The following is a 23,323-nucleotide window of genomic DNA, read 5'->3' as shown; positions in this document are numbered from 1 at the left end:
TTTTCTATTCTCAATCAAACATAGTCATCAACTTTGAAATTCATGGCCTGTCTTTTCTTATTGGCTTGTTTTGTATACGATTGCTGGGCTTTGGCAATCATGTCTTTGACCTCATCAAAAATAGTAGCATGCATATTAGCAATATCATCAGCACTCTGAATTCTATTTGATAAAGATGCAACAGGTGTAGACAATCTATAACCATAAATCACTTCAAACGGTGCTTTCTTTGTAGATGTGTGTGGTGTATTGTTATATGCAAACTGCAGTAAATGTAAATGTGTGTCCCATGTCTGTGGTTTAAAAATAGTGTAAGCACGTAAAAGATCTAAAATAGTACTATTAGTGGCTTCTATTTGTCCATTAGTTTTAGGATGAAATGCAGACGAGAAATCAATATTTGTTCCTAGGTTAGCAAACAAAGTAATCCAAAAGTTGTTACAAAATCTAGAATCACGGTCAGAAATAATAACTTTTGGTAATCCATGATTAGTGAAAACAATTTTCAAAAACAATTGTGCTGTCTGAGATGCTGTTAAAGTTTTCTTACATGGAATGAAATATGCTTGTTTACTAAACCTGTCTACTATAGTCCAAATCATATCGTGGTTAGCTTTAGTATTAGGTAAACCAGTAATAAAATCCATAGAAATCTGTTCCCATGGTCTTGATGGAATAGATAAAGGCATAAGTAATCCATACTGTTTACCATGATGTCTCTTAACTCTTTGACAAACTAAACATTCAGAAACAAAGTTAGATACATCAGTTTCCATATGTGGCCAATAAAAATCTTCAGTCAATATACGCAAAGTAGATATGATACCTCTATGACCTTGATATGGAGGACAATGAATCTCATTCAAAACAAAAGATCTAAATGGAATTGTAACACGTAATCTCTTTTCATAAAACATGAATCCATCATTATAAGACAGTGAATCAATAGGAATCCAGTTATTTTCAACTAATTTATTCCAATCAGCATGAAAAGTAATGTCCTGATGATAAGTATCTTTCATAAGAGTTAGAGAATCAAATGATATAACATAGATATTATGAATAGTCGATCTTCTACTTAATGCATCGGCCACTACATTTTCTTTACCTGGTTGATATTGAATAAGAGGATGAAAACTCTAAATAAAAGTTGCCCATTTGATATGTCGGTCAGATATTTGGGGTTGACTAAGTAAATGTCTAATACTTTGTTGATCAGTTTTAATCATAAACTCAGAACCCATTAAGTAATGTTTCCATTGTCTTAAAGCTTGTACCACAGCTAATAATTCTTTATCATATGTGGAATATTTAAGTTCGGAGGGTTTCAGTTTACAACTAGAATAGGCTATGGGATGATTATCTTACATAAGTACAGCTCCTATTCCTGATCCGCTAGCATTAGTAACTACTAAAAAGAATGGTCTATTAAAATTAGGTAGTTGTAAAACAGGAGCATGGGTTAATGCATGTTTCATAAATCAAAAGATTTCTGTTGATTATCAGACCAATGATAAACAATACCTTTCTTTAAAAGTTTAGTGAAAGGCAAAGCAAGTAATGAAAAATTTCGCATAAATTTCCTGTAAAAACTAGCAAGACCTAGAAAAGAACGTAACTCATGCACATTTTTAGGTATTGGCCAGTTCAATATTGCTTCTATCTTCTTAGGGTCAACTTTAATACCTTTTGATGACATAATATGACCTAAATATTCAATTTTTGTTTGAAAGAACTCACTCTTTTCCAGATTAGCGTACAATTGATTATCTTTCAACAACTTGAAAACCAAAGATAGATGTTCATAATGCTCTTTCTCATTTTTACTGAATACCAAGATATCATCAAAGAATACTATAATACAATGCTGATATTTCAAAAATATGCGATTCATCATTCTACTAAATGTAGCAGGTGCGTTAGTTAATCCAAAAGGCATCACTAAAAATTCATAATGACCAAATTGTGTTCTAAATGCAGTCTTGAATATGTCAGATTTATCTAATCTCACCTGATGATAACCAGATTTAAGATCTATTTTACTAAATATAGCAAAACCTTGTAGTTTATCCATAAGATCATCGACCCTAGGAATTGGATATCTATTCTTTACAGTAATCTTATTTAGGGCACCATAATCAATGCACATACGATAAGTATTATTCTTTTTCTTTACCAACAAAACAGGTGCGCCAAATGGAGAACTACTAGGTCTAATCAATCCTCTATTTAATAATTCCTCAACTTGATTTTGAATTTCTTTTTGCTCTATCTGGTTATGCCTATATGGTGCTTTACAAGGTGGTTGTGTACCAGGAATTAAATCTATTTTGTGGTCTTCAACACGTGAAGGAGGTAATCCAGGTGGTAGATGTTCAGCAAAACAATCTTTAAATTGTGCAAGGAATTCTTTATGCCTAGGGTGCATATGTTTTTCTTTAGCTTGCAGTTCATTCACCCAAATTAGATAAGATTTACTACTTTTACGTAATGCACGTTTAGCTTGAGTATGAGTAAGCAGTGGAAAAGCATTAGATGCATGCATACCATACAATGTAATGTGTTTTCCTTGAAAATGAATATTAATTGAATGCGTGGAATAATCTATATCAGGATTATGCTGATGACGCCAAGGCATACCTAAAATAATATCACTGGACTGTAATGGTACAACTAGAAAAATTCCTTCTTTCAGGGCATTCACCAATTTGAATTTCTAAATCATGTACCTCTTGTGTTCCATTATACCTTGTGCCTAAGAATGTTGCTTTAATGTGATAATGTGTAGGAACAGTTTGCAATTTCAATTCTTTCACTAACTTTGCAAAAATAAAATCATGTGTACTACCATCATCATGCAAAATAATCTTTTCTTTTCCATGCACTAAACATTTCATTGTCAACAAAGAATGTGGAGTTGGCATACCTGGTAAAGTATCCGAAGGAGTAGTAACGTCATCCTCATCTTCCGTAAAGTCAGGCATTTCCTCATGTTCTTTATCTTCCATTGCTCCAAGATAGTTGATATGGACAGGTGGCTTCTTCGATTGGCAATTGGCTGCTAGATGTCCAGGTTGATGGCATTTGTAACACACTATAGGTTTGGCTTTAGATACATTGTTTGCAATGGCAGGAAGTCTAGAAATATTAGGATTTGGCTGTGAAGTTGGCTTAGGGTTTTGATTGGTATTTGATGGCAAAGCAGGTGGTTTTGTCCAAGACTTACGGAAAGATGATGAAGGAAATCGACTTTGATTGAATCTTCTAAAATTTGAATTGAATTGCTTAGAACCATAGTTACCATTTGCTTGAAATTTTTGTGGATGCTTGTCTCTTCCTCGAAGCTTGTCTTCAGTGTCATGAGCTAAAGAAATTGCATCTTCAAGAGTTGCAGGCTTGAACATATTGACTTCAGCGTAGTAATGCCCAAGTAATCTAGAAATATACTTGCGCTTGTGAGTCGCTTCAGGTACGTCTTCAAGCATGCGTAATTGGAGTAAGGCATTCCAAAAGCATTCGGTGTACTGAGAAATAGGCTCACGATCTCTTTGCTGAAGAAGGTCCCATTCTTTTGTGGCTTTTTCATGGAATCGTGAAGGAAGAAAATTTTGCATAAATTTCTTCTTGAAATTCTCCCAGGTAGTGGGACAATCTATGCTCTTAAGAACCACGGTCCACCAAAGAGATGCTCTATCCACTAAATGATTAGTGACATACTTGATTTTATCTTTTTCAACGTATGTCTCTTCATGAAAGTAATCATCAAACTGACTAATGAATGCAAGAACAGTTTTTCCATCTCGAGTGCCATTGAAAGTACGGAATTTGAAATTTCTTTTACTTATCTTTGTTTCTTTGCGAATGGATTGAGCTTCGAGAGTCACATCGATGGTATGTCAGATAAGATCTTCGGATTGTGGTTCCTCTTTGTCGGTAGTCGATCTTTGTAAATTGGCCAATTGAACTTGCAAGGCTTGTCGGGCTCTTCGTTCTTCATCCAACTGCATCATAATTAAATCCAACTTTTGTTCCACCGTAGGTTCAGGAAGATCGCCTTCAGCCATTAAATCATCCATGTTTTGTTCCGTCATCCTACAAAACTTCAAAAGACCTCACACTCTCAAAATCCAATTAGAGGGATGAGCATAGCTCAAGATCGGGTGTACAAGGCTTATATATTTTTGTTTGGCTTTCACGGTCTTCGTCTTTGGCAATTGCGGGATTTGAAACATTTGTAAAATCTGTGTTTTGACCTTCTGCGTGTACTAAAACTGGTTTAGCAAGTTTGCGTATGCGAACAGAGTCTTCCAGGGAACAACTTTGCAGTTCGGTACTTCTGCGCAAGAACAATCCTTATGGGAGTTTTGGGCACAAGTCAGTTCTGACTTTTGGTGACTTGACTGACTTGCAGAGTTACAAACTTACGAAACTTGATCAACTTGGAGGATTTGTGTGACTGATGACTTGCGTAACTTAGCTTATGGCTAGTCTGGCAGCAAACGACGATTTTTAAGGGGGGGCCGTTTTATCACACCGAAAATCATGGATACATGCCGCCCTGCCGCCGTTTTCAAAAATTTGAAGCTTATAAAGCTTCTTATTAAGCTCTCTAAGCTTTTTACTTAAGCTTTTAAGCTTGTGAAGATATGGAGCTTACTGTAACTCAGAAAAAAAAAACGACTTATTGGAGAAGATGTAGGAGTGGTCCTCTGCCGTTACAAGCCGGTCCTTCGCGATCAGAGGCTGTAAACAGAGATTCTTGACCGCCAGGAATCCACCCGTATCAACTGTTCGTGATGAGACTGACCGTAGAGCTCGATCGTTCCAGGAGCTCCGCCTTCGCACAAGATGGGTAGCGATTGGAAGCTCTCGATCTCAGCTTCGCTCTAATACCACTGGTGCACAGATCGGATTTTGTATGCTCGCGTAGTGAGCGCCGGAAGGTCCCCAAGAACAAAAGAACTCTACTTTTTGCACAAAACTCAAGGTAGAAAGCATGCACGACATGAACAAGAGACCAATTGGGTGCAATCTCCCCCCATACCTTGTGTGAGCGCTCCACAAAGCATGTATTTCATGTATTAATCATCTTCAAGCTCAAATAATAGCCCAAATTACAAAATAGCATGCTTTTGGCTTTTGAGTTTGATTTAGCACAAAATAGAAATAAAGCTAATGGACGGGCGCCCAAAGAGTCAGGCATACCCAATACAATGTCCAAATACAAATATCATAATCGTGCGCCCATGCGTATACAAAATCATAAATAGATATCCAACGTCTTAATAAATAGGCATGACAAAATATAGGCGCCATGCCTAAGGTATGAGCCCATCAAAATATAAGTAATAACTCGAATACACGCTATCCTCCAATGCTTTCCTCCGCCACTGCTGCTATCTCTACACATCAACTGAAGCATTCACAATCATTAGTAAAATAATACAATTAAACCGACAAAAGTGAATACCTAGCAGTCTTCAGCTACATAAATAAATCAACTGGTTAGAAATCAATCCTAACCTTAATTTATCACGAGTGCGTACTCTAAACTCATAAACATTTATTAATTTAATATGTATTTCGCGGAATCACCCGCTATGGAATCACCCATGTACACACTAAATTAATGAAACGCCCGAAAAGGATAGGCGTCCCCATCAACTTCTCTCACAAATAATCCACTTTTTGTATGAGCCCCGATCAACAAAGTTTACGGAATCCACCATAAAACCTCATGGAATCCACCCTGGCACGGAATTCACCGTGAAATATGCCTCCTGGCATCAAATTTATTAGTTGAAAAAACTCATTGATCTCCACATGGAGGAGGGGGCTTTTGGCGTCCAATCATCTCAATGATTTTAACATGATTTTTAACCAACTAACATCTCAAAGATTATTTTTTATAATTCAATGTAAGCCATGTTTTTGGTGATCACCTTACCTGAGAGTTGGAATACTTTGAGGATTGTCATTAGTAACTCTATACCCATAGGTGGTCTTACAAGTGCTAATGTGGAGAATACTTTGCTCCCTAAGGATATAAATAGAAATAGCAATGGAGGGTCAAAGAGCTCTAACACACTTATGGTGAGAGGAAGGTCAAATTGGGTGGGGGGCGGGAGGGAAACTCTTGTGAGAGAGGTAAGTCAAGAAGCAAGCTACTTCCATAAATAAGAAGGTACACATAAAAAAGGATCACTTGAAATGGAAGAACAAGCAATAATACAAGTGAGCATGATGGCAAAGAGAAAAGAAATGCAAAGATTAATAAGATTAGTACATGTGGCAATGATAAGTGACATTTTGTTTGTATTTTATTTTGGTGATACATTTTTTGTTGCCATGGATCACGACATATCTCAAAACTAGCTTAAGAATTTTGGAGCATCATTTGATATGACTCCATATAAGGAGTGATTCTCCCCTTATGATGTTGGAAAGAGAGGATGCATTCCGATTGGATAGAGTGTCTTTGATCATCGTGTGAGGAATATTTACAAGGGATCCCTTGTTGTGACCAAAGGGCCAAAATCTAGTACTTTGTATCCTTTGCATAAATTTGGTGTTGAGGACCATGTCGTAGCTATCACTAAACAACTATTTGTTTCATTATGGAATCACCATTTGGGACATATGTTAGCTGCAATGAAGGCTTTGTGACATTTGAACTATCTTCCTTGCCTAAAAATTTTTAATCTCTAATTTTTATGAGTATTTTCTCTTTAGAAAGCAAACAAAAATATCGCATAAGAGGGGTAATAGTAGATGATCATAATTGTGATCTATATGAGCTAATGCCTATAGTTTCATTGGGTGGAGCATCGTATTTTATTAGTTTTATAGATGATACCACAAGGAAGGTTTGAGTTTATCCTCTTTACAAGAAGAGTGGTGTATTGTGGATGCATTTCAAAAGTTCTTGGTATTTGTAGGAGAATCGGTTTTTAGGCAAGAAGCTTAAGTGCTTGAGAACTGACAATGATGGAGAGTATACCTTGTATATCTTTACAGAATTTTGTGCAAGTCATACTATCAATAGAGAGTTGACAACTCTTGAGAATCATGCTCAAAATGGTATGGTTGAGAGTATGAACAAGACCATTCAAGGAAGGGTTTATAGTCTGCTCTCTAATGTTGGATTATGGGCTAAAGTTGTAAAGACAACAATAAATTTGATCAAAGTTCTCATAGCAAGCCATTGCATGGCAAGATATGAGCATTTATGGTCTGGCAAGAGATCTAGATATGACCACTTGTGTGTTTTTGGCTGTAAGGCATTTGTGCATATGCCTAGGGATAAGCAATATGGAGAGTCAAGTGAAATGGGCTATCACTTATGGGATCCTGAATCTAGAAAATCCATTATATAATCTCTGATGAGGATAAAATGCATAAGTAGCCCATTAAAATAGTTGGATCCATAGAGTGGTATTTCAGGAGGACGGGTAGCCAATGCATGAGAAGATTGTACAAGTTGTTCCAATGATGTAGGGCTTAGATAGCTTACTAATGCTTAGGTGGGAGTGGCATGGGATGATGGAAAACCTTATATCTTATAGGATAGACAGATGGGACAACTAGAGACTCTTATTGAGCTAGTTTTTCATCTCTAGACTATGTCATGGCTACGAATTGTGGTAAGCCTTCTTGTTATGCATATAGTATGACTAAGAATGATAATCATAAGTGGAAGAGGGCTACATAGTCGGAGATGGATTCTTTAGAACAGAATGCTACATGGATGTTGGTCTCTATGCCTAAGGGCAAACATGCATTGCCATGCAAGTGGGTCTACAAGTTGAAGGTATCTCCATCTAATGCATTGCCTAAGTATAAGCCAACATTAGTGGCTAAATGATTTAAGTACAAGAAAGGGAATACCCTTCCTATGGTTCTTCTTTGGTTACTAGAGAGGATATGGAGTTGGTTTAGGTAGATGTAAAGATTGGTTTCTTGTATGGAGACTTGTATGAGAATATTTATTTGTTATGGAGGGCAAGGAGTAATTGGTGTGTAAGCTGCTATATGGTTTGAAGTAGGCTCCCCAGGAATGGTATCATAAGTTTGATACCTTTATGTGGTCAGGGGTACGCTAGGAGTGAGACTGATTACTACTTATGCTAAGAGGAAAGCTAGGGATAGTAGCCTTATGATCGTGATTATTTATGTGGATGGCATGTTGATTGATGTGGGAAGTCAGTCATAGATGTGAAAGCTTTAAAGAAAAGGTTGCATGAAACCTTTGGTATGAAGGACTTGGGAAATGCTGGTCACATTCTTAATATGTGTGTTATGCAAGATCAAGATAAAAAGATATTCTATTTGTCTCAAAAGGAATGCATTGGTAAGGTATTTGAGCATTTTATTATAGAAGGTGAGGAGGCTATGATTGTTCCATTGCCTCCATATTTAAAACTTAGCCAAAAGGACAAAGCCAAGTCAAATGAGGAGAAGGTTGAAATGACCAAGGTCCCTTATACATACACAGTTGGTAGGTTGATGTACGCCATGGTTGTTACATATCCAAACATTGCCTATATATATAGTGGGAGTTATAGCAAGTATATGGCAAACCTTGGCAAGAAGCATTGAGAGGTATAGTAAAAAGTGTCAAGATATACTTGAACATAACTGGATCTATGTACATATGCTTCAAAAGGAATGATGCATATGTTCCTAAATACATAGATTCCATTTTTACAAGGTATCTACCACTGAGGTGAAGTATGTTATAGCCATTGAGGCTTGCAAGAAAGCTATATAGCTTACTCATCTAGTGGAAGACTTGGATATTACAAGAGGGGTACCTATAATATTGCACTTGATTTCAAAGCGCCATTGGATTGGCATGGAACCCTATCTTTCATGGCAAAGACAAAGCACATTGAGATCAAGTATCACTTGGTTAGGAAGATTTTGTGGAGGACAAGCACATTGAGCTTATCAAGTTCCATATATATGATAATTATGGAGCCTAACATCTGCAGACATTGGAAGGCCCAATTCTAGGTAAGGATGGATTGTACCCATGGAAGTCAGATATGGGTGTCCATGTGCTTTGGATAGGGGCCATGATGTAAGAAGGAACAAAATACCAACATGGTATTTTACATTAGAGGAGGTATGGATAAATTCATTGTTCTCAACTTTTTTCTAAAAAACTATTTGACATTGTCTTTGTGTCCATTTACCTAAAATGACATAAGGGAACTTATGCTAACGAGTGTAATTTAAAAATATGTTTATATGAAGGCACTTATTGTCAAGATTGTGGGAGAGAAGGAAGGAGTCTCATTTGTAGCTTTTTCACTTACACAATGGGGGAATACACACAAAGGTGGAGGCTGAAAACACTTTTCCTCTTCTTAGTTGTGTAAGCCAAAAAAAAATCAGGTACATAGAAATAGAAGAACCCTATATATAGGTCTCAAACCAAACTCAACTAACTAAGGTGGCATACTAACTGAGCCACGAACTAGAGTAGATAAGGATAGCTGTCATCTAGCTATTATTCATGGGCAGTGTACCAACCGCATCTGCAAAACTAACAAGTCGGTGACATAAATGCACAACGGTCACCCTGGCATATCATGAGTGGAGCTCGATGTCTCAACACTCCCCCTCGAGCTCAATCCCAATTCCTGCACACTAAGCAGGTCTCTGAATTTGCGCAGCTTCTCTGCGCCCAATGCCTTCGTGAATATGTCAGCTACCTGATCCTCTGTGCTGACATAAACTAGATCAATAAGACCTAGTAAAACCCTCTTCCGCACATAGTGATAATGCACTTCAATGTGCTTTGTTCTAGCATGATAGATTGGGTTATTTGCCAAGTATATACTACTCATGTTGTCACAATAAATGACAACTAGCCCATCTGTAGGCTGATGCATATCATAAAGTAGCTTATGCAACCAAGCTACCTCACATGCAGCCATTGCTACACCCCTGTACTCAGCCTTTGTGCTCGACAAGGCAACTGTAGACTGTTTCTTGCTACTCCAAGTGACTGCAGCAATCCCAAAAGAGAACACATATCCAATGGTAGATCGTCTATCGAAAATAATACCAGCCCAATCAGCATCAGTGTATCCATGCAACTGTATCTGAACCCCAGTCTCATAAAATAGTCCATACTGCAATATGGACTTCACATACCTGAGTATGCATCTAGCCGCATCCAAATGCGGTTTCCTTGGAGCCTGCATAAACTGACTTACCAATCCAACAGCATAGCTCAAATTTGGCCTGGTAATAGTCATATAAATCAAACTTCCTACTATGCATCTATATATAGTAGGGTCTTCGAGAAGCTCACCTGCATCTGTGCTCAGCTTCACATTCTGCTCCAAAGGAACTGAAATAGGCCTATAGCCTGTCATCCCATATTTGGACAGCATGTCCAATCCATACTGTGCAAGAGCCATATCCCACTTGGTGACCTAATCACCTCAATGCCCAAGAAATAACACAGCTCTCCCAAATCCTTCATCTCAAACTTCTGCTTCAATAGCATTTTCACATGAAGGATATCTTCATCACTATCACATATGATAATCAAATCATCAACATAAATGATAAGCAGCATAATACCTTTCTCTGTTTTTCTCACATAAAGTGAGAAATCTGCCTTGGAAATCTGAAAGCCAATAGTGACAAGATACTGTCCTATCTTGTCAGACCATGCTCTAGGTGCTTGCTTCAAGCCATACAAGGCTTTCTTCAACCTGCAAACAAACTCAAGATGAACAGCATGCACATAACCTGGTGGTTGCTCCATATAGACCTCTTCTTGCAAATCACCATGCAAGAAGGCATTCTTTACATCCATCTGATGTAAAGACCATCCCTTTGATGCAGCCATAGCAATGACTGCTCTTACGGTTTCCATCCTTGCAACTGGTCTGAATGTTTCTTCATAATCAATGCCATATGTTTGTGCATACCCCTTGACTACTAATCTTGCCTTGTATCTGTTCACAGAACCATCTGCATTGTGCTTCACCTTATAAACCCACTTACAACCAATTGCATTCTTATCTTTAGGCAAAGGTACCAATTCCCATGTAGCATTTGCTTTCAAGGCATCCATTTCTTCATCCATTGCTTTCTCCCATTTTTATTTTCCCATGGCTTGCTCAAAAGAAGTGGGTTCTGGTTCCTGTATCATTTTGACTATATAGGCATAGTGAATGGCTGTAAATCCATCATATTTCAGCCTATCCACAGGATACCTAGCTCTGGTAGACCTGTGCAAAGTAGGCTCACTTCCAGATGCTCTCAAAACATCCCTGGTCTTCCTTACTCTAGGTGTAACAACAGAAGGAATACCCAACTCATCATCAATGCTCTGTTCTGAGCCACTAGATTCACCATCCATATAAGAGTGACCTGCATTCACATCAAACATGGGCTGATCTACCTTTTCTTTTCCTTTTCGTGATACCTGCATACCATTATCTGCATTGCTTTGAGAAGATTCTCCTGATCTCAACCTGCCTGTCCATGGTGAAGAATGTGAACCACTGCAAGAGGACACTCCAGGTCCACTAATATCTTGTGACTGCTGCTGTGAATTCTGTGCAGCATTATCATTTTGTGCATCTACATCATCAATCACATTTACTGGTTTATACCAGCTACTCATCTCATCAAAAACATCTCTGCTCACTGTAAACTTACGAGTAGAAGGGTTATAGCATCTATACCCTTTCTGCTCTGCAAAGAGTAACCAATAAAGATGCACTTCTTAGCTTTTGGATCCAACTTGGATCTCAACTCATGTGGCACATGAACATAGGCAATGCAACCAAAAATTTTCAAATGAGAAATATCTGGTTTCCTACCAGTATACCTCTCCTCTGGAGTCATGCCATGTATTGCTGCAGTGGGAGTCCTGTTCATTATGTAGACTACTGTAGCAACTGCTTCAGCCCAGTAAAAATCTGACAAGTCTTTTTCATTGAGCATGGCACGAGATACCTCTCCAATATGCATGTTTTTCATTTCTGCAATTCCATTTTGTTGTGGGGTATGACTGCATGAATATTGTTGCTTTATGCCATGCTCCTGTAGGAACCTTGCAAACTCATTTGAGAGGTACTCTCCCCCTCCATCTGACCTTAGGCATTTTATTTGCAGGCCTGTTTCTTTTTCAACCATAGCTTTAAGAGTTTTGAAATGCCCAAATACTTCACTTTTCTTTTTCATAAAATACACTCAAATTTTTTTGCTATAGTCATCAACAAAAGTGACAAAATAATGACAGCCTCCAATAGATGCAGCTTTAGTAGTCCACACATCAGAGTGGATTAATTCCAATGGCTTCTTACTCTCTTGAACATGTCTAGGAAATGGTTTCCTTGCCTGTTTTCCAAATTGACAAGCTTCACATACCTTATGCATTTCTGCAACCTTGAATTTAGGCAATCCTGCAACAATATTTTAGGCCTGCATTGATTTAAGTCGCTGTACATTAACATGACCAATGGGTTTATGCCAGATATCAATATCTGCAACTACACCGGTCCCATGTGCAAACATTGCTGCTCTCAATTCAAGCATGTCTGCATCCAACGTAAACATTCTTCCTTTCTTCTTTCCTTTTGCTATCAAGCGACCTTTATTTTTCATATCCTCAACAAAGCATCCATGAGGATTAAATTTGACCTGCAAGCCCTACTTAACCATTTGTCCAACAGAAACTAGGTTCTTGGTGATATTCGGGATATGAAATACATCCTACAGGTATTTCTTTTTCCCATCCTGCATAGACAAAGGAAATTTTTCAATCTGCACAATAGGATGTGCAGTATCATCACCAGTCTCCACAAATCCTGGTTTTTCCATTTTCCTTGCATCGTGCATCCATTCTACATGACCTGTCATGTGGTTTGATGCACCTGAGTCAACATACCACACATCGTTGCTTTCTTCTGCACTTGTCACAGAATTGGTCATGTCCTGCACCATAAACAAATGCTTATTTCTGTCATCACCTTGTCTACTAGAAGATGCATAATTCCCTTGTTGCAATTTTCCATTCATGATGTCATTCTGCTTTTTATAGCAGTCTTTAGCCATATGACCCATTTTACCACAGTAGTAGCATTCAACATTGCTGTTTGCATTTTGGCCTCTTTGCCATCCACCACGACCTCTTTGGCTCTCCCTACCTCTAGAGTTACCATGTCCTCCTCCATAGGACTGGTTTTCTTGAGTTTGCTGCATATTCTGATTTCTACCACGGCCTCCAGATCGGCCTCCTCTACCTCTGCCTCTACCTCTGCCTCTACCTCTTCTAGCATTTGAGTAGAAGACAGCTTCTTTTGAAGTTCCTCTTGAAGAAAATGCACTACCATTTCTCTGCTCCTCAGAAATTAGAAGAGCAATCAACTCCTCAAAATCAGGAAATCTTTCACGGATGGAAATGGATGTTCGGAACTGTGCATAATCCTTTCCTAGACCATTCAAGGTCACAGAAACTAAATCATCATTCCACTGGCGACCCAATGAAAGCAAGTGCATCTGCAATCTTCTTCACCTTCATGTGGTAGTTATTGATGCTCATACTTTCTCTTTGCACATTGTGCAACTCTTGCTTGAGCTGCATTCTCCTGGCTTGCGTATTTGTACTATACATTTTTGACAAAGTATCCCATGCCTCCTTTGGCGTACTTGCATCCTGAATATGTACAATCATAGAGTCTGAAATACTGATAGATAGCCAGTACATAACTTTTCTGGCTCTCTCATGCCATCCTTTAAATGCCTGCATTTGCTGTTGATTGGGAACATCAGGAAGAACTGGTTCTTCTTCATTTTCTGCAACAAATTCCCAATATCCTTTTCCCATAAGGAAATTCGTCATTCTAAACTTCCATGCTTGGAAGTTATTCTTGTCAAGATTTTTAGTGACAATCTGTGAAAGAGAATCAGACGCCATTACAGAACACTGCAAAAAATTCTGTCACCTGCAAAAAACACAGCCTCACAAGGGCAAATCTGCAAAACTGAAGAAAGTGGTATTTGACCACACAGTCACTTCCTAGTGACGATTTTGCATCAATAGGCAACAAGGATGATTCTATAACTTCCAATGTCTCTGTGCACAGGCATACGATGCAATTTCTATGGTAACTTTTCACCGACCTGTAGAACAGTGGTCGCACATAAAAAAAAGGGCCTTTTCCTGAGTGCGGGCAGAAAACTTCCACCTCCAAAACGGGCCCCGAAATGGCCTCGAATCAAAAAAACGGGGCAACCAAGGGCTAAAGCCATGTCCCGCAGCATATACTACCCTCTTGCTACACCGCGAAGGGCGTCTCAATCTGAGACAATGCACTCTTGCACTTTCCGGCTGTGCTACCTGCAGAGACTTGCTCCCAAACTCGAAAAATGAAAGCAACACTGGTCCTCTTACCAGAACGCCGTGAAGTTGGTTTGCTTCCTTGAGCTCCTTACCACGAACCAGGCTCTGATACCATGTCAAGATTGTGGGAGAGAAGGAAGGAGTCTCACTTGTAGCTTTCTCACTTACACAATGGGGGAATACACACAAAGGTGGAGGCTGAAAACAGTTTTCCTCTTCTTAGTTGTGTAAGCAAAAAAAAACTCAGGTACATAGAAATAGAAGAACCCTATATATGGGTCACAAACCAAACTCAACTAACTAAGGTGGCATACTAACTGAGCCACGAACTAGAGTAGATAAGGATAGCTGTCATCTAGCTATTATTCATGGGCGGTGTACCAACCACATCTGCAACTAACAAGTCGGTGACATAAATGCACAACGATCACCCTGGCATATTACGAGTGGAGCTCGATATCTCAACACTTATGTTAAAGAGCCTAATTAAGAAAGTTATTTTTAAATGTCTCATTAACTATGATGGGATTAATAAGATAACTAAAGTAAATCAGTATATTTGTGGTGAGTGAAAGTGGAAGGCTGCATTCTCAACAAGTTCTTCCTATGGTTGGGTGGTCTCGATAATTTGGGAGGCTTCTCATTGATTAAAGTTTGAATTGATTAAAGTTGATTCACTAATTGTTATAGGGTTTGTAACCTAGAACTTGACTTAATGTTGTTTTACGGGCCTAGATTGAGACTATGCCTTACAAGCAATACAACACTAGTCCATTTCAAGCCTACCTTCTTGCACAAGCAACTACCCTTGCTTGATGCTAGAAGATTGATAGACGACTTAGCATGACATTTAGGAGCCTCAAGTCAATCCTTGTGGGTTGAGCTAACTACTTCTCCTACGAGGTAGACCCGGATGCCACCTCAACCAATAGTCCAGGTTTTCCATGGGATTTTGGATGGTGTCATTAATGATAGAAATCTAATAGGTTACTTACTATGGCTCTCTAGCCCTAATAGGGCAGGTATGTTACAAAAGGCTAGTTTCACGGTTTCTAATGACATCAAGGATAGTACGAGAGCGGCATGATCCAATAATAAGCATTTCAAATCTACTTCAAGAGTCACAACCCACAACATCTAATAGCCCTCATGCAATCAATATCACTTATCCAACCTTGTCCAATAGTCAAGATGACTTAATGAGCTGAAAGTGAGCGAAGTTTCCCTCAATTGGAGTTAATATTTCATATCCATCAAAGAAGTTGAGCATTGGCTTACTCCCATGCCTCTCTTTCCACTCCCTGAATCCATGAGGCAGATGTTGATACATCAAGTATGGCAACAACCATATTAATGTCTCCTCCCAGGAAACCCTTGTTGAAGCCTAGTTCACTTCACATGCAACAGAAATCTATTAGGGGTTGCTTCAATTCATAGTTTGGAATTTTCCTCAATATGATCAATGGCTCTTTTGAAATTTGTGACTCACTTGATGGCTCGGTTTGTGATGTGCTTTCACCATGTAACACTTCTTCTTCTTCACTATGTAGCTCTCATAAGGTCGATCAAGCATATGACGATGGCTGGCACTATTTTCCATGTTGTGGAAGGCATGCAACTCCCAAGTGTGAGGAGCAGGGTTCGGGAAAAAAATTTTGAGGAAGAGAAAGTAAATCCTTTTCACCATCATGTGAGAAAGAAGTATCCCCCATTGAGATGGTATCTTATACATACATTTAACAAATATAACTATATTTTTAGAAATTTGAAGAGGATTTGTTTCCTTCTTCCAAAGAATTGAGAAGGAATTTTTGTCAAGGTGAACAAGGTTGAAGCGAATCCGCCTTTTCCCGAACCTTGGTGAGTTAAGGGAGGTGATGCAATTGATTGGCTTGAATGAAGGTCCGAAGACCACTTACCCTTAGCCACCATCGGTTTTCCTCTTGCTTGTCACACGATGACTTTGCTTTTTCTTAAACACTCTTTTATTTAAAAAAATCCTATAATTTTACTTTTACTTCTACTAATACAACTTATCGTTTGCGCAGAAAAAAAAAACACTCTTTGTTTCATGGGTGTGTGGATAACAAATTGAGGCATGGTGGTTTTGAACGAGGATCACAATTATATATATATATATATGTGTGTGTGTGTGTGTGTGTGTGTGTGGTATGCGTTAAGCAACGAGCCACAGCAACAACTTAGAAGCGCATAACTCGACGGGGCATGCGCGTCAGGTGTTGTGTTGGATGTGATTGGTCAAAGGGGAGACCGGGGCGGCGGACGTGTTGGCATGAGCCACATGAGGAGGCAAGGGAGGGTGGATAGTAGATACGCACGCAGCACCGATCGGGGAAAGGCCCGGGGGGTGGGACCCAGAAAGCCCACAAGTTCGGGGCGAACTTGAACTTGTGGGCTTAGGGCTGCGCACTTGGCTGGCTGATATTTTCTCCCGCAACACAAAAAGAGTGTTGTGTGTACAGTGACAGAGAGAGAGTCTCTCGTGGCCGCCTCTTCTTCCTCTTCCTGTGCCTTGCCTTTTCTCCAGGCACGCGTTCAAAGACAGAGAAAGACATACACACACACACACACAAGAAATATCGGATATTTTGCTCGCACTCACACAACCTTGCAGCCGCTCCTTCATCCCTCCAGCACCCCTTCTCTCTCCCCCCCCCCCCCCCCCCCGGCCCTTCCCATTCTCTGCCATCTTCCCCAGCCATTGCCATGCCGCACACCAACGCTGTCCCCCCCCGCAAACGTCGCCGCAGATCGTCGCCCTGCGAGCTCTGCCTCACCCGGCTCGCCTCCGTCTTCTGCGAGCCCGACCAGGCTCGCCTCTGCTGGCCATGCGACGCCCGCGTCCACTCAGCGAACTTCCTTGTCGCCAGGCATGGCAGATCCGTTCTCTGCTCGGCCTGCCAGAAGCCGACCCCGCCGATCACCACAGGCCCCTGCATCGAGCCTAGGGCCGAGGTCTGCACGAAATGCCGCTTGCTTCAGGGAGCGGCAGAGGATCACCAGGTAGGCAGGGGTGAAAACCTGGGAGGAACTTGCAAGGATTCGGACTATTATCGCGACGAGGCCAGCTGCCAAAGCAGTGTCTCTGCCGTGCATCATCATCGTCCATTGGTACAGGGGAAGAAGCTAAAATGCAGAGCTGTAAGGCGCAGATTTGTGCGTCTGGTTAATATGGAGGAAGGGACAGGAGACAGCGAAGATCAACCTGATCAGCCTGCGCTCCCGCCAGCAGCCTCACCGCCTGATCACGAGGGAACGTATGTTAGACAGAGAAAGCTTGTTCATGAGGGACCTTCTGCGGGTCAGAAGAAGGACGCTGTCCAGCTGCTGCATCAGAAACATTTGGTAACACAGTTTTGACATAGCTAGGGTTACAGAACTTATGTTAGGCAAAGGAAGGGCGCTGTCCAGTTGCTTCATCAGAAACGGCATTCATGAATTATAACCCCCTTTGTGGGAAACTATAAAAAGGAACTGCAACAGTGATTCCCCCAGGCAGCCGAGAACGCACGTTGCACAGCACACTCTCCATGACAAAAGACTATGGCCCATGCTCTTGTTTATAATATCAATGTTCATAGAACTAAGAGAAATCTCTCGCTCTTTGTCCTCCCCTCCCTCTCAGAACTGCGAGTATGCTTCACTGCATGATCACAACAAGCACTATTGTGGTTCCTTCATTTACGTTGTATTGGGTTTCTTTCGGGGGTCTTTCAAACCACCACAAGCAAGCATAGAAAGAAGAAACATACACAAGAGAAACTTCTCAAAAAGAAAATCAATGGCTTTTTATATCCCAAACTTTAGGATACGTGAAGCAACTCAATTAATAGTTATTAGGGAATTTCAACCAGTAGGACTGATTAGAGAATAGTATAATGATGAACATTATGTTGGTCATTGCCTTCTATATGATTTAATGTTTTTACACTTTTCTACTTTTTACCATAAAGAGTGCATATGGTTGTTGACGATATCAATCTTGATGTCTACATCCATATCTATATTTTTGTATATTAATGAGAGGTTTTTAATAGTTTCCATGTGGTAAAGAGAGAAAGAGAGAAATGTGTGTGTGTGTGACAATGATGTTATCAAGGGGAATACTTTGCCACTCGATTTCTATATAGTAGTTGCAAATGCAGTCCTTGACATTAGGTATCTTTCAGTACACATGAAAGTTGACTCTATAAGCCCCAATAATGAAGATGTCGGCAATACTTTAGAAGGCTAATGATTGAATTACCTTGGGATATAAGTTCTACATGGACATAGATTGAAAGATCCATTTGGAATGATTCTTATGATACTCTCCGACATAAGTTGCCTCGTTGGTTGAAGCCGTGGGATGGTGATGCAAGCCAAGGCCACACCAATCCTTGTCATCTCCCCTTCACTACCCTTCTCCCATGCTCGATGATATCATGACCTAAGCCATGGCTAAGTGGTGCTTGGATATGACGAACTTTGCGATGTTAAAAAGAAAAGAGAGAAACAATGATATTCTCTTCTACCAAAGCAAAAACAACTTTCCTAGTTAGCCATAGGATTCTCCTTAACCATATCGCTTCACCCTGGATTTTTGGTAATGGTGACTAGGGAAGGTTCATAATATGGTAGCGTGAACACAGTACTCTATTCCTTGCTCAAATTTTGTATGATGCACCATATAAGTTTTATAGAGTTATCTTTGACACTCCCACATAAATGCTTGTAGTCGCCAAGCCTTTGACACAAGCATGTGTAGTCCCTTTCACACTTTTCAACTCCACAGACTTTTCAACTCATTGAGCTTCTTAAGGCTTCACCACCTTGGCCAACTAATGTATTCAATTTTTGAGCCCCAAATGGGACATGAATTTATACTATATTATTTTCTTGTTTATAGCTTTGGGAGGTCCCGAAACACCATAAGGCTTCCTTAGCCTACTAAAGACTCCAAACCAAATTCAAAATCTTCTCTTTTCCTCTTTCACTTTCTCACAAAGAGTTGCCCTTTTTACAATCTCTCTCTCTCTCTCTCCCAAAAAAAAGAGTGCCACACACACACACACACACACACAATCAATCGCAAGGCGGAGCCTCTCTCCCTCCAATTGAGCCTGTCTCCCTCTTTAAGCAAAGCTCTCTCTCTCTCTCTCTCTCTCTGGGTGAAAGAGTAGAGGATGTGAGTGGGGAGGCTAGACTCAATAGTTGGAGGTGTAGATGGAGAGGCCCTCTTGTTTTGGATGTGTGTGTGTGTCAAAGGGCTACTTGCCAAGCATTGCTTGGTTGGGGATAGTGCACAGAGACACTGGTGGCCAGGTGCATGCGGGGAGGTCCTCCCTATGTTATCTCTCTCTCTCTCTCTCTCTCTCTCTCTCTCTCTCTCTCTCTCTTTCTGGGATAGGAAGGACACATGCACAACATCATTAGGATGGTTTCTGCAGGTGCATAACATAAGTAATGAGATCAGTTGTCGGGCATAGGTAACAAGCATAGGTCCCATCCTCCCCCTCTCTCTTTTCCCTCTAGAAGGGCAATAGGGTTGGTGGTTGTGGTTGTTGGGAGAAGCGACGTTTGGTGGAAGGGCGGCATGCACTGCAGTGGAAGGCAATGGAGGCAAAAATTTCATTGGAACATGATGACATTGGAGGTGGGTACTACCATGGAAGAAAGGTCACTAGCGAGAGAGAGAGAGAGAGAGAGAGAGAGAGCGAGAGAGAGGGTAAAAAAGAGGGGGGTGAGAGAGGGGGTGAGAGAGAGAGAGAGAGAGAGAGAGAGAGAGAGAGAGAGAGAGAGAAAGAAAAGCAAAAAAGAGGAGTGAAAGAAAGAAGAAAAAAAGAGGGGGAGAGAAACAAAAAAGAGAGGAGAGAGAGTTATACACTGAGCACATGTAGCCCCTCACGTAGGGTTCAAGCAAAAAAAGCACAACCTAGTAGTAGGTCCCACTACCTTTCTTACTGGATCCCTAATCCGAACCCCTTTCAAAGCTTGACTGACACCATCTTCACATACTATAAGTAGTAGTAGGATAAGGTTTGATAAGAGCAACATCTAACCGACATCCTCCCCATCTCCTCTCAAATAGTTGTAGAAATCTATGGCAACATATGCCCAAAACCCTAAAGCCTTTGTGGAAGAATATGATAGATTCTAGGCAAACATGTGCCTCAAATTCAAATAGTCTCTGTCTCCACTTGAAGCTTGATGGACCTCATGTGCCCAAGCGCATGCGCACGCGGCCGCACATACACACAGAAGTAAAAGAGAGAGAGAGAGAGAGAGAGAGAGAGAGAGAGAGATTTTATTGAAAAAGAAATTGGGGTTTTTAAGTTTCAATTGAAAGAGAAAAAATATGCGGAGCAGAGAGAGAGAGAGAGAGGATCAAAAAAGAGGGAAAGAGGAAAATTTTCAATTAAAAAAATTAAGGTTAGAGAGAGAATAAAAAAGAGGAGAGAGGAGACACACACACACACAATGAGAAAAATGAAATATAGTATGTGAGAAAGAAGTGAGGAAAGTGAAGTTGCTGTTCAATGATATTGAAGCAAAGTGCTTCACTTCCCTCACAACACCGCTTCATGGCAACAACATAGTGTTCCGCACGCATGAAGTGCACAAGGCATGTTAGTAAAGATTTTATTTGTTTAAGAGTTTGACTAACTTTGACTTAATATCTCTCACCTAGTTTCTCACATTCTATTGCTAAATCATTACGCTCTCCTTTGACGATAATATGTAAAAAAAGCAAGCTCAACAATTCAAGAGATTCTAGTCTTGAATACCCTTTACAAGCCAAGCCTTTGATCCAATGAAAGGTGAGAAGGATCAAAGCTTGCACTCGAGAGCTATGGCGGGAGAGCAAGAGCAAGAAAGAGAGAGACAAGAAATGGGAACTCCAATAGTCACAATGTATGACCGGGTCTTCCTTTATTCAAATTGTCACTAAAAGAATAAAGAATAAAGTGACGGTGATGGGCGCCCGCCACCTGCAGTGTACAGTGGCGGTGACTGTCAGTGTAGTAATACACGGGCGGCTAGGCGGAGGCGCCTTTACCCCCAACAATCTCCCACTTAAAGGCGAATCTGCCCTAGTAAGGAGTGAAAAGAAAAAGAAAAAGACAGTACAACATGTACAAATGTACAACAGGATGAGGAAAGACGTCATCTCATCCCACACCCATCAACCTCCTGAGGAAGGCAAAGCGCTCTGTAGAGAGGCTTTTCATGAGCAGATCTGTAGGATTTTGATCAGTCGAGATCTTAACAAGACCAACAGACTTGTCCTCAACGACCCCACGTATGAAGTGATACCTCACCTCAATGTGTTTCATCTTTGCATGGAAGACCGGATTCTTGGCTAATTGAATAGTACTCATAGAATCCGAATGCAGTGTAGGGATAGCATCAATACCAAGGTCAGCAACCAAACCCTTGCAAGCCTTAGTGGCTGCAACATACTCGTCCTCTGTAGTAGAAAGGGCCGTGCATTTCTGTACCCTGGACATCCAAGAAACAACACCTCCAGCATAGGTGAATACATAGTCGAAAGTGGACTTCCTACTATTTGCATATCCTGCATAATCAGAGCCAGTGTACCCCACGACTCCTGTATCCTGGCTGCCATAGCATATACACATATCTATAGTGCCCTTTAGGTATCTCATTATACCCTTCATGGCATCCCAATGCTTCTTGCTAGGTGTAGCCATATAGCGTGCCACAACACCAACTACAAAGGCAATATTTGGATGAGTGGCTATCATGGCATACATAAGACTGCCCACTGCGGATGCATAGGGAATCTTGGCCATCTCGGCCCTCTGCTCATCTGTCTGCGGATAATCAGCCTGTGATACCTTCACATAAGAAGGCAATGGACAGCCAATAGGCTTTACATCTTACATGCAGAAGCGCTCAAGGACTTTATGAATGTACTCCCTCTGTGACAAGTAGAGGAGTCCCTGATGCATGTCGCATCTAATGCTCATACCAAGTATGTGAGTGGCATGTCCTAGATCTTTCATATCAAAGATCTTCTTGAGTTGAGCCTTAAGAGCATCTAGCTCATCATGAGCTTTCCCTGCTATTAGCATATCATCCACATAGAGTACCAAAATTAATAAAGAACCATCACGGGGTTTCTTCGTGTAAAGACACGGATCCATAGCACTCCTGCTGTAGCCCTGTGAGTGCATAAAGGCATCAAACTTATGATACCACTCCCTAGGTGCCTGCTTCAAACCATAAAGACTTTTCTTCAATTTGCATACTAGATGCTCCCTTCCAAGTTCTGCAAAGCCCGTAGGCTGCTCCATATAAATCTCATCATGCAAGTCTCCATGTAAGAAAGCCATCTTGACATCCATCTGGTATAAATCCAAGTCAAGCTGAGCAACCAAAACCAAGACTAAGCGTAGGGTGGTCATCTTAACCACAAGAGAAAAGACCTCATCAAAGTCCACACCATGCTCTTGCTTAAAATCCTTTGCGACCAATCTAACCTTGTATACCGGCTTGGGGTGTCCAGGGGTACTTTTCAGCTTGTACACCCACTTGTATGGCAAAGCCTTCTTGCCCTTAGGCAAGGAAACCAAATCCCAAGTCTCATTCTTATGCAAGGAGTCTATCTCAGACTGCATAGCCCTCTCCCAGGAGTGACTGTCACACCTGTGCATAGCCTCATCATAAGTGAAAGGTTCGCCTACATCTGTAACCAAGACATAATGCATCGAGGGCTGAAATCTATCAGGTGGACGTTTATCTCTAGCAGACCATCTCACGGCAGGCTCTGCTGCCTGCCCAGCTCTCCAAAAGATATATGATAACCTGTGTCATCAAGCTGTCCAGCTGACATGAGACTATGTGTCAAAGCAGGTACATGACGTACATCCTGCATAACAAAACTCTTGCCAGAAGGAAACTGCAGCCTAACATCACCAA

At 40.7% G+C, this 23,323-nt stretch overlaps 1 protein-coding gene across 1 annotated transcript; it reads left to right on the top strand.

The window, feature by feature from the left end:
- Positions 1-16,971: 16,971 nt before the first annotated feature.
- Positions 16,972-18,283, top strand: LOC148012959 (uncharacterized). The gene has a single exon (XM_087668162.1). The coding sequence runs from the start codon at positions 17,105-17,107 to the stop codon at positions 17,756-17,758; it is 654 nt and encodes a 217-aa protein (XP_087524288.1). The 5' UTR covers positions 16,972-17,104; the 3' UTR covers positions 17,759-18,283.
- Positions 18,284-23,323: the final 5,040 nt, after the last annotated feature.

This window comes from Lygodium microphyllum, chromosome 26 (genome assembly GCF_053477565.2).
Source record: "Lygodium microphyllum isolate KBCC chromosome 26, Lygodium_microphyllum_v1.1.10, whole genome shotgun sequence".
NCBI classification, from domain to species: Eukaryota; Viridiplantae; Streptophyta; class Polypodiopsida; order Schizaeales; family Lygodiaceae; genus Lygodium; species Lygodium microphyllum.
This window is presented reverse-complemented; position numbering and strand designations above follow the sequence as displayed.